Source organism: Gavialis gangeticus, unplaced genomic scaffold (genome assembly GCF_001723915.1).
Source record: "Gavialis gangeticus isolate Ggan-Ray unplaced genomic scaffold, GavGan_comp1, whole genome shotgun sequence".
Lineage (NCBI taxonomy): Eukaryota > Metazoa > Chordata > Crocodylia > Gavialidae > Gavialis > Gavialis gangeticus.
In genome coordinates this window covers 15,901,386-15,914,258 of record NW_017729025.1, presented here as the reverse complement: position 1 = coordinate 15,914,258, position 12,873 = coordinate 15,901,386, and the positions used below count along the sequence as shown (strand labels likewise).

Here is a 12,873-nt window from a genome sequence, read left to right as displayed (position 1 = left end):
ACGGGACCTGAACCTGTTCAGCCTCCACAAGAGCAGGCTGAGGGGGATCTAGTGGCCTGGTACAAACTAGTCAGAGGGGACCAGCAGGCATTGGGTGAGTCCCTGTTCCCCTGAGCACTGCCAGGAGTGACCAGGAATAACGGTCACAAGCTGGCAGAGGGTAGATTCAGATTAGACATCAGGAGGCGCGACTTCACTGTCAGGGCGGCTAGGATCTGGAACCAACTTCCAAGCGAAGTGGTGCTGGCTCCTACCCTGGGGGTCTTTAAGTGGAGGCTAGATGTACACCTTGCTGGGGTCATTTGATCCCAGTACCTTTTCCTGCTATGGCAGGGGGTCGGACTTGAGCTGCTCAGGTCCCTTCCGACCCTACTAACTATGAATCCTGCTTAAAGATCTGTCGATGCCCATCAGAAGTTGTGGGCTGGTGCAGAAATGGCTGGTGGGGTTATTTCCAGTGCTGCTCTGCTGCCCTTGTCTCCAGCGGCAGCTGCCCAGCTGTAGCTTGCCCCCTGCATACTCCCACTTGCACCCCCACCAGGCAGGGTGCGCAGGGAGTGGGTTGGCCTAGCCCACCTGTCCCACTTCTCAACACAGCTGCCTGCCCAGACCCCCATAGGGAGTTTTGGTGAGTTGTTTTTTGGATGATCATCAGCTGTTAGATGATTACAGCGACCCCTTCTAGCCTTAAGATCTTTTATCTCATCTCTGTGTCTAGATAAACGTGCCAAGATGGAAGGAAAATATCTGAAAAAATCTGTGTTTTCCCTCTTTCTCTTTCCTTTATTTCCTATTTTATGTGCGTTTCCCTCAAAACTATTTTTTTTTATGCCTTCCCTAGAATTTCCCCCTAGATGTTACCTACTCATGGCAGATACAGAACAAACTCATGTCTTTTCCACCACATTATTAGGCATCCCTTCCCAGTTTGGGGACTACAGCAGGCTGGGAGGTTTGAAAACCTAATCTCTCTTTAATGGAGTCTTTCGGTATTCAGCAGGTGGTGAATGCACAGTGTGAAAGGGTTGCCTAGGATGACTTGAGGGCATCCCATATCAGTACAAAAAACAAATCCTAATCTGATCAGTGTACAGATTAATGATCTACACTTCAGGGAATAAAGTAAATCTTGACTCGCTGACCATCTGCTGTCAGAAAGGTCTGAATAGCTGAGCTGAGATCAATCTGACAAATGAAGACATTCTGGATAGAATCCATATATTTGGCTGTATCTATTGGCATCACCGATGACTTTCCTGTTCCTGTAATCTCTGGTTTGTGGGGAAGGATTACAAACCAAAATTCAAGTATTAGCCTCTGTGCCCAGAGGGCCCTCCTGTGACAGCCGTGGGCGTTCTATACAAGGATAGAGGCTGGGATCTGTGTGTGTAGCTGTACGCTCACGCTGCGGGCATGTTTTTGATCGCAAAAGAGAGCTGCTCTTTCTCTCTTGGTCTTGTGGCCCGACTGGAGAGTATTGAAATAAATGGACATGATGTACTGTGGCACCTAGCAGTTCTGGAAAACATCTGGATAGAGTTGTCATAATTTCTCAGCTGCTTTCTGAAATCACTGGTTAAGAAACTTAAAGGACTGCACATACTTGTCTTTATTGTTTTCTTCTTTCTTCCTCACTGTTCTCTCTCCACCACAATTAAAATATGCACAAACATCTTCATTGTTTTATCTTAGAAATCATTGGTTCGTGCTTGGATCTGTGAAGCGCCTTTTATTTTTAATACAGCAGAATACGTGTTCCTGGTGGAATGTCAGCAATTGTTTAAGGAAAAAACCCCTTATTTTATTGGAAGTTTAAATCAAAGCTTAAATTTGGATAACAAACAACAGTATGGAGTTGCTAAACATTTTACACTGCATTTTTAAGTTAGCCACACGCACGCACACGCTAAGACAACAACAAAACAGTGAATAGTGGTGTATTTATAATGTATTATGACCACATTTTCATCTATTCTGATTGCTCTGCAGATTTATGACCTGCATATGCAATATGTAGATGGGATATGCATGTGAGAAATTGAAAAGCCAAGTGATAAATGAATATCTCATGCGGGTGTATTGTCTTGACTTTTCTCTTCCTATTATTTTAGCTCTCTGAGGCCATCCCTAACATTCCCAGTCCCTGAATAGCTACAGATAAGAACCATTTAAAAATAAATCAGCTTGACATAAAAAAAAAAAAAACAAAAACCCTTTTCACTTTCTTTCCAAAATATGAACTTCTTCCCCATTTGTAGGGACCCAGGGCTCAGGTGAAATGAGATTAAATTCTTCACCTGCAACAACTTTTCTGTGTGTAATAGGTATTGGTCCATGGAAAATGTATTATTTTAGCAGGACTAAAAATAGAGCTTTTTATACCACTGCCGAAATGGGGAGTGTTCCGCTTTATAGCAGGCTCCAGCAGTACATCAATTTGAGGAAGCTCCCAAGATAATGTTCCTTAAAGCTGTGATCTTTTTCTATAAAGAAGAACATTGTAAGTTGCTCTTGTGGTCTCTTGTAAGCCCGTTAGAGTTGCACTGATAGTGATTCAGGCATAATAGAGAAAAATGCTGATTAATTGCAATACATTTATAAAAAACACTAATAAGTATCTATTTTAGTTTAGGCAGAGAAGGCAATATCTGTTATTATTAAGATTGCTCAACACGTCCTTTGATAAGGCATTTTTCATTTTTAATATATGTGTCACACACAGAGCATATGGTATATCATTATAGGCATGAGTGGTAGTGCTATCTATGATTAATGTTACTTGGCACTTTTAGTTATAAGACCCTGATTTTGGTTGCATGGAACTTACTCAAATGGTAACAATTTGGACTTGATTTTTTTCTTACCGAGCGTCTCCTTGAGCCAGAATATTTGGAAAGGTTTAGCCAAATCAGTTCAGCTATTTCTGAGAACAATACTGTATTAGGGGAAAATAGTCTTTTGTTAAAGAAACTCTAGCACCCTCATAATTTGGAGCTGGGAACTGAAATTTGTCATGGGGGTACCTTTATCTCTGTCTAGCCATAAACATACCCATAGGACAAAAATACATTAATTAAAACAACAATTTTTAGAAAAAATGATTACCTCTCTTTGGTTATAGCTGCCGATTGTTTCCTTCCCACTGGCACCTGAGGGAAATGTCTTAATATTCATGGCCTAAAGTGGGATATACTGTACTACTTCAAGGGTTTGCATTTAAATTGTCATGCTTTCACCCTTGCAGTCCCTTTTATCAATGTGTGTATATAGGCCTTCCCCCCATACAGGCATTTCTCTGGTTGCAGAACTAACTTCCTTCTTCCCTGTTTGTGTTGCACTTGGTGGTAAAGCCCTGACTATGCCATTCTAGATCTGGAAAGCAGGTTTCCGAGTGTGCAGTCTAAAGCTACCTGTAATGCAGGTTGTTATTATTAGTTTAACAATAGGATATGTTTAGAGTATTTCAAACCCAATACTTGCCCTGTTTGTAAGAGACTTTGAGGTTTGAAAGAATTTTCATTCTGCCCTGTTGTCATCAAGGTTTTGATTGGCAGTGAATAGTGCTTTTATTGATGGGGTTGGGGTTTATTTGGGAAAAGGAAAGAGGTAAAGGAAGGTCACTTGTAGATATCCTGATGCCAATCTGAAGTTTACCAGTTGCTGGGAGTCTTTCCATTAGCTTTATTGGGCTTTGGGTCATACTCTTGGTAACTTTTCTACATTATAGCAGCAGGATTCATGCAAAGTCTGTAAAGACTGCTGAAGTTAATGGAAGTGTGTCTTTTGACTTGGAAATAAGTCCAGAATAACACCAGAATAGCTCTACTGACTATTGAAACTACAGTATTGTCAGTCGGACATGGTTGGTCCCTCAGAAACATAGAAAAAAGCAAAGGACAAAATATTGTAGTTTTACATAGATTTACTTTTGATTTTTAGGTGATGGACAGGTCTATCCCCAATCGGTTTATTTTCCATTTTCTGTGGGCCTTGAAGCTGGAGCCTCAGAGAATAGAGAGGGGAAATTGTTTCAACCTGCGACTGATATTAGTCAACTAGAAAGAAAAGACTTAAGTCTTAGTATACTTTACCCATTTTTCTTCTTTTTCACAGGTTGGACAAAGTTTGCTCGGCTGACGCGAGCTTTGACGAACAGCCGGAGTGTTTTGCAGCAGCTAACGCCAATGAACAAAGCTGAGGTGGTGCACAAACATTCAAGATTAGCTGAGGTGAGTGTGAGACATGGACCCGTGTTAGTAAGTCCCAAGTGATGGGTAAGAAAATCAGCACCTTGAGAAACAATGGTTTTATGTGAAGATTAACTTTCCTAGCAGCTACCTTTCAACTATGTTTTTTGCCAGTATTAAAGAACTTGTTAAATACACATTGCCACCTTTTTAGAACAAGACACAATTCATTTCACCTGGAAACAAATATAGATCTCTCTTACTTGGTGTCTCCATGTTTCTCCGTGTAATTCCCAATTTGTTGCATCAATCAAATGCAGAGCCTGGCTTGCATGCTTACTCTATCTGAGTATAGTTTTTACATTCACATGGGACCAGGTTGGGCCCAGAGGGTGCCTCTACACATGCAATTAGCTTATAGCAGTAAACTACAATGAACTCTGGTGAAGTTTGTGCCAGAGTTCATTGCTCCCGGGTGCAGGGTTTGCGTGTGTGCCTGGGACCGTAGCAATTTGAGCCAGGGCAGAGCAGCTACAGGCTGGAAGGAGGCCCAGGGGTCAGCCTGCCAACCTGGGGCTGGTCTGCCCCAGCTTAGCGTGCTGCAGAGTGGCTGGCTGGGGCATGAGAATGCTATAGTGTGGGACTAGCTGGCAGGCATCCCCTTCACTGTAGCACCCTTGTGCTCCAGCCAGCCCCCGTCACCACCTACATGTGCGTTTCGACACATGTAACTCCTCTGCTATAGAATAGTAGTTGTCCCAGACATTACTATCTGACAATGGCATTAATTTCCTGCGCCCTAATATGGGTGCATGTGTAGACAGTGACACTTTATTGAGGGACTAATTAGTTGGCTCCACAGCAAAGTGCACATGTAGATGCACCCAAAGAGTACTCCTCAGCTCCTCCTCTACTCAACTTACCCTTCAACTAGTCCTGAAAGAAGAGCATCAGAGAGACAAGATGCTAATCTACATGAGCTTTATATGCAAGGTGAATGCAAACATGTTTTTGTTGATGATGTTTTACCCAGCTCTGAAAATCTGTCCTGCAGCATTTTATCCACCTTTTATTTTTTAAAGGCTGTAAAATAAACCCATTAGTAGGCCAAAAACATTCCTTAAACAGTACAAATAATGCAACAGGTGAATGCTTTCTGATTAACTGCTGAAATACATTTATTGCTGTCATCTTCATGTCCATTGGTAGGTAGAAACTGCCAAAATATACGAGCTACTAAAAGTGACAGTGCTAGTCACTTTGTGCCAGAGGGCTGGTTCTGAGTTTAGCATTAAAGATTGATAGCAGCAGAAAATGTATCCAGTTCTCTTTGTAGTTTTAGTGCACTTTGAATTCATGGCTGTAGAATTTTATTATAATAAGTTGAAAATTTCTAGTGTTGTCACTGCTGCTTTTTTTAATGCAATACCTTGTACTGCACTTGAGAGAACTTGGCTGACCAGAATGATTGCTTTCATCTTTTGCTTTTCTAATCTGAGAGTGCTGCATAAACCAGGTTGTATCCTCTGGGGTCTTGTGGGATTAGGAGGTATGTAGTGAAGGAAATTTCCATTCCAGTTTGCCTGTGGCAGAATGTATTGCCCACGCTTGCCAAGTTTTTAACTATTACCAACTATGGATGTCACGTGTATACAAGAATAATAATAGGGGGGTCTGCACTGAATAAAGCGGTGCAATAGAAAGCATTTGTAGGGTTTTAAACTAAAAAAAAGTCACGCAGTATGAAGTGGAATCATAATAGTTCATTGTGCTCCACAGCCACATCTTCTGCCTCCCACATACCATGTCAAGCTGAGCATGGTATTATTTTAAGAACGATAATAATGTCTCTTTGTTTATAATACTGTTGTGTACTCGCAGTTCCCAGCCTTTTTTTGCATATGAGCCTCCACTTTTGAGCTCGCAGCTTCACTTCGGTATGAGCCCAATTGTCATAATTGAGTTTTCACGGAACCGGTGATCCCACTCGTAATGTCCTACAATCCCACTTGGGGTTGTGATGACTAATTTAAGGATAGCATGCTAATCTAAGAACCTCCATGCTACATTACAATGCAGAGTAGGCATGCCTATGGTTTCTGTCCCAAAACTATTATAGTTTAATCTGAAACAAGACACAACTGAGTATCCATATCAAGTGGGAGTCACAAAACTCCTTCCGAATTGTTCTGGCCACTTGTCCTGCCAATGAGTGCAGCCTTTGCATGAAACCGAGGGCTCAGTATGTTTTTAACTCAGTAATAGTTTCTCATTCCTTGCTCCTAACTCCATATTTGTCAGCAGGTTTTTATCACTGCACCCCACGGGACCTAGTTTAAAGCTCTCCTCACTCTGCTAGTCAGGCAATGCCCAAAAATGCTCTCCTCGGTCTTTGTCAATCAGGTCTCATCCTGCACGTCAGCTGCATTTGACAGAAATGTGTTTTGAGACATATCACTGGTAGTCTCCATTACCCCCTATCCAACAGGCTGTTTGGAAACAAATGTCAAAATAGTGAAGTTCCTGTTAAAAAAAGGTTGCTGCGTAATTGCCACTGTTAAATTACAAAAGAGCATCGCTGATGCGTAGGGGTTGTTGTGTAGTGACGCATCATTCAACCAGCAGCTGAAAACAAGAATTAAGAATGTAACGGCCCTCTTAGGCCATCGCATCCAGTTCTTTCCTGTTAGCAGTGGATGGAAGTGTTGTTAGGGTCTTGAAGAAGTAATGGAGCAAAATTTTGGGACATAAGAATTGTCCATTTTACAATAATGTCACTTGTACATCTGATGGGGAACAATGGTTATAAATGGCAGTGGTATTACAAGAGATACCCATGAAGTTATTCATAAGCATCATCCCAGATGCTGTGATAGGCAGTGACCACAGCAGGTTGAGGTGGCTGAGCTTCAAACAGGACACAGCCAGACCTGTTGGCTTACTAATGCTTGACCAGAGGTGATCTGGAGGGCAGTGCAGAGACGAGTAGAACATCGCTAGTTGATTATTTGTATGTCTTAAAATTCTTTATGTCAGTGTTGATTAAAACTGCTATTAAGTTTGCCTGGGGCAGAAGGATGCCGGGAACTGTATCCTTAAGAAGCTGCGGCATGATCTGTTTTGACTTGCCTATTGTATTATGCAGAGGCTCATATTAAACTGTTGCATCAGTTAGGACTTAGACCCTGAATGAAGCCCCCCACCACCTAAACTTTGCATTGTTCTTTCCAGAAAAAGAAAAGTGAAGCTAAGAATTAGCTGGAAATTCAAACCTGCAAGACTTGATCCATGCTCTTAAATATTGTTCTGCTTATTTCAGAACCACCCACTCCTGTTCATCAAGCACATGTTCCGGGTTTGATCATTTTGACAAGCATGGTGTGCCTGTGTGCCACGTAGCTGCCACTGTAAATATGACACATCAGCTCTGGTAGAGGGTGCTGAAAGCCGATGTGGCAGTGTAATGCGTTCCTGGAGATTGAAATAATGTATTTTATCCGGTGCCTTTGAAATCCAAATTCTTAAATCTGCTGTTGGATCCAGTTATGTGTGTGTGCGCGCGTGTGTGCGTGCGTGTGTGTGCACACATGAGTGTGTGTGTGCGTGGATCTTTCAGGTGTCAGATCAATAGGTCTCCTCATCAGGGTGTTTACTGCTCTGTTCCTTCCTGCTTCTGTTTCTCATGCTGGATGGAGATAAGTGCTAACTTGGCTAGTTAGGATAATGTCCTTGGAAATTCTCTTGGTTTTTTTTAACAATGTTTACTATTCTAGATTATGTAAAGGGGGAGAGGGTGCGAGTGCGTGCAGAAGATACTGGGCAGAGGCAGACTTCTTTAAAACAGTGTTTTATTTTGCATCAATAAAACGAAATATTGAGTCATTGCTGATGTTGAGTTTTTTTAAATGGCAATGCATTTATATGCAATATAAGAATGAGTAAGGAAGTATACAGTGTAATTTTATCTATTCATATGCTTTCAGGAAATTAGAGCAGGTGTTATAAACATAACATTTTATTTTAAGAAGAGGTTAGTTAATGGTTACCAAAAACACCATTGTGTAGGAGAAAGTTGATACTAGATTTTTTAATTAGAGTTCAGGCATGAATGATGAGGTGTACAGCACCTGCTGTTAAGAATGAGATTTCATATTTTTAACGTGTCAGTGCTGGCCTGGCTATACCCAGATGGATCTTATGCCAGCTAGTTGGCAGAGCACCTTGCTTTGAACTTCTGTACACTGGCTGTTGGCATTGTCTCCTCTCTGTCCATCTGAAAATGATCTCCTTCTAAGTAAGATTACCCTTACGCTCTATGGTTTTCCCAGTCATTGAGTGAGAGCTGCCTCCACCCAATCCTACATGATTTATGCACTGATGAGATCCCTAGATTAAAAAATTAAATAATTTAAAAACTGCAAGCATCTTCAGAACGGGCAGGATGCAATGAAAATGTTCTCTTCCTTATTCTATGTATTCCATAAATGTGTACAATCCCTGTTATATACAATGCTAAGTGAAAGCCATAACATTTGCGCTCCTTTCTCTTACAGGTTCTCCAGCTTGGATCTGATATTCTTCCTCAGTATAAACAAGAAGCTCCAAAGACTCCCCCCCACATTATTTTACATTATTGTGCTTTTAAGACCACCTGGGACTGGGTCATCTTAATTCTAACCTTCTATACAGCAATTATGGTTCCTTACAATGTCTCCTTCAAAACAAAGCAGAACAACATCGCCTGGCTGGTACTGGACAGCGTGGTGGATGTTATTTTTCTGGTTGACATTGTTTTAAACTTTCATACAACCTTTGTTGGCCCTGGAGGAGAGGTTATATCTGATCCCAAACTCATAAGGATGAATTACCTGAAAACATGGTTTGTGATAGACCTTCTGTCCTGTTTACCTTATGATATCATCAATGCCTTTGAGAATGTGGATGAGGTAAGCTGTGCCCATCTATGTGAAATTGCAGTCTATTATTTTAATTACCAATTAATTTGGGATCACATTCTGCATCTTTCAACATAATTAGTCAAATGAAGCTCTGTGCAAATGTGTGTGTATAGAATTTGGCTTTGGAAAGGGAAATTGTCTCACCGAGCAATAAGTGAGAACACTCACGGCATGCGTGATTTAAAAGTTACTCAGGTATGAATCTGAAAATTGCTTGTGCTAACTTAAATTGGTTCCCACTGAAGCCAGTGGTAAAGCTTCCATTGACTTGAGAGAGGACAGAAAGCCTGAACTTTGAACTTTTTTGAGTCCCACCGAACAGTGTTATTTGCACCCTGCTGTAATGCTTTTCCTTCTAGTGACTTGTTTAATTTTTGTTTGAGAGACTGTTGACATTTTAATTAGCGCTATAGCTGGAACTTTTAGAGACCATTTGAGGAAAAAAAGTGAAAATCAAAAAGAGACTATATTAAAGCTTCTAAAATTTTAGCCACATTAACATTTACAAAATCAAGGGTGCAGCCTGGGATAATGGGGAAGGCAAGCAATAACTACAACTGATAATGCATACATGACTCAGTGTAGACAGAATTCATTATTAAAATCAACCATAATAGTATTATTAGTCATTTTAATTTCCCTTTAGGGCCTTTTTATTCGTAGGAAACTAAACAGATGAAATGGACTCTATTCATTTTTTAACATTTTAACTGTTATCATTCTGCAGTGGTACATCCTGACCTTTTAAAACCCCATACCCATACCTGTATTCCTCCATGCAGATTTTTGGTTCAGTTTTCCAGAGCTCTTTTTTTTTTTTTTTTAAATGGTTCCTGTGCTTTTTCACTTAGAACCATTTTTTGACATTGTTCCATTTTATTTATAGCAAATATAATGGAAGTGATAATACGTGCAGTTTAAATTCAAGATCACGTGAGGGCTTCCCATGTGAAATTTATTTCATGAAGGAAGCTAATATTAGGGTGTTAGTGTATTGTAGCTTTTAAAAATAACTCAAAATACTAGTTCTCTGTTAACAGGAACCTGATTAAAAAACAAAACAAAATGTATCCATACGGAAAACAAACTTCTCTGTCCAGACCATATGCAGTTTTTTTCAGTTCAAACTTACCTTTTTCTCTAATCTGTCCATAGAACTTTTCTGGGATATTGATGACAATGAAGGGCACTGAATTTTAAAAGAAATTCCTGGTTCAGAATAATAGAGATGCATATTTTAAAAAAATCCTCGAAACATTAAACATTGAAACAAAAAAGGGATCATGAGCTACTGTTGATCTAGGGCACTTAAGAATGAGCTGCTGATGAATTACATATTTGACACTTTTCAACTTGTGTTAAATGAACCAATCATTAGTAGTGTCTCTTTTTAGAGTAGTAGTCTGTGGACTTGAGACTTTTAAACCAATGGTTATATGGAGCAGGGTTTCGATGGCCGAAACACTAGTTCAAGGAGTCTTAGGAAGCAGGCAACAGAATCTTTTCTGATGGCTTGTCTTCAGTTTATTGTAGTTTTGCATTTCAATCTTTTTAGTAGCTTTGTTTTCTAGAAATCTGGGTTTGTCAGTGCTTTACCCTCATTGCATTTTGACTTTTCCCCACATCTTTCTTGTGGGAGAACTCTGTGGCCTAGTAATATTTTTCTCAAATTATATTAGCGTGGTAAAGAGATTGATATACTTGGGGTGAATGCTCTGGGAAATATTTGGGTATATGGTAGCTATGAACTGTTAACTTTATTTGCAACAATGGCTCTTTATAAGGGAATGGGTCATGGCTTAGTTTCCTCTTTGAAGGGTGCATGGCAGAGATGATTGTAATTGTTCTTGTGCTTCTGGAAAGTGCTTTTGGGAAGGGAAGTCATTCACTTTGACAGTGAAGAAAGGAGAACATGAGAGAAGCTTTGGTTTGAAGGTGTATGTGGAAAGAAAGCTCAAGTTATGTCAGAGGGAGTCTTATGGAATCAGGACTTACTGGCACGTGCAGGTGTAGTTTCCAGTGCCTTTTGGGCACAGAGGTTGGTACTGAATTAAAGTCCTGAAACTTAACCTGTCTCAAGTGTTAACAAAGCAGGTGGCTGTGAAGGATCTTCAGCTCGTAGCTCTGCAGTCCCTTCATGCCTCTCAGCAGGGGGAGAGGAAATTCTTGACTTTCTGAAAGCGGTGGAATGCAGCCCTACTGTTGGGCTCTGGCAGATCAGTAATCCAACCCTTTCTCCTCTCCTCACATGGCCCAAGAGATACACTGGCTATTTGTGGAAGGGATGGACGCTGCTCTGAGGGGTGATGGGGAACTTGGAGACATCCCATTTGTCGCCTTCCCTCTGTGAATATCTGTACATATTCAGTGACTGAAAGTAAAGTTAACGAGGTTTAGTGGTATGGCTCTCTGGTACAGCCAGCTAATGCACATGGATCAGTATTTGGCCCTTAGAGAATAAAATATAAGCTGTTAACCCACCACAGTTCACTTTAGACTACCCATTCTCTGTCCTGATCATAACTAGACTGACTGATGGAGAGTGGGGGGGATTCTATGTCATCTTTTACAATAGTTAAGCTATTATCTAACATACTTTTAGAAACGTATTGCATCTGAGGGTGATGTCACATGACACTTACATAGGTACGATCTGCCTTTATACCAGTGTAAATGTGGACTGGACCCTTGATAATACAACCCTGTACTAGTGTAAATGCCTGTAGTTTGGAGTAAATTTGCCTTTGGGAAAATCAGAGGTCACAATACACCAGTGCATTATACTGGTGTATGATCTGTGCGTCAGCAGCTCTAGTCCAGGAGTCAGCAGCCTTTTGCCAGCACAGGCTGGAGCTTATGAGCTGGCTGTCACTGTGGGCTGGAAGTCTATCCCTCCCCCATCGCTGAGTGGCTGGCTGATTCCTGGCTCCTTTGCAGCAAGGGGAATCTCAGAGGCTGCAGAGCAGCAGGTCTACAGGGGAGGGGAGCTCTGCAGAGTGGAGGGATGGTGCGATGCAGCTGTGTAAGCCCAGTTACCCCCATGCTGGGTTGGACTTCTTTGCAGGCTGGATCAGATTTCTTTGCAAGCCAGATGCACCTTGGGGGCTGTAGGTTGTCTATCCCTGTTCTAGTCAGTTTAATCCTGAGGTTAAGATAGTTGTTTGCTTGATGGAAACATGTCATTTCTAACTCCCCATCACGCAGCAGCAGGGTACTGTAGTAGCTCCTATTGCAGACTTCAACTTTGGGAGAACTGGTTGTATTTCCATTTGGGACACCAGTGTGGTTTTACAAATCACTGTAAGTTACACTGGTGTTAATATGCCTTAGGTGTTCGCAGAGGCCTAGCGGGTGCAAAAGAACTCTCCGTGGTGAAGTGGCTAGTATTTGCTTTGGATTCGGCTGATTTAGGGGACAGCGATTCGATTCAGTGATTTGAATCATTGTCCCAAATTGATTCGGCCACCACTGATTACCACAATCGGCACCATACATACAGGCTGGGGAACTCCTCTCTTGTCAGCACGGAGGTGGAAAAGGATCTGGGAGTCATTATTGACTCCAAGATGAACATGAGTCGGCAATGTGGGGAGGCGGTTAGGAAGGCCAGCTGCACCTTGTCGTGCATCCACAGATGCATCTCGAGCAGGTCCAAGGAGGTGATCCTCCCCCTCTATGCGGCACTGGTCAGGCCGCAGCTGGAGTACTGCGTCCAGTTCTGGGCGCCG

At 41.5% G+C, this 12,873-nt stretch overlaps 1 protein-coding gene across 1 annotated transcript in view; it reads left to right on the top strand.

The window, feature by feature from the left end:
* Window positions 1-12,873, top strand: part of KCNH5 (potassium voltage-gated channel subfamily H member 5) — a 287,028-nt gene that overhangs the window by 34,091 nt on the left and 240,064 nt on the right. Inside the window, exons 5-6 of the mRNA XM_019519890.1 lie at window positions 4,114-4,229; window positions 8,741-9,133. Coding sequence (XP_019375435.1) covers window positions 4,114-4,229; window positions 8,741-9,133 — 509 coding nt within the window. The remainder of the gene's footprint in view (window positions 1-4,113; window positions 4,230-8,740; window positions 9,134-12,873) is intronic.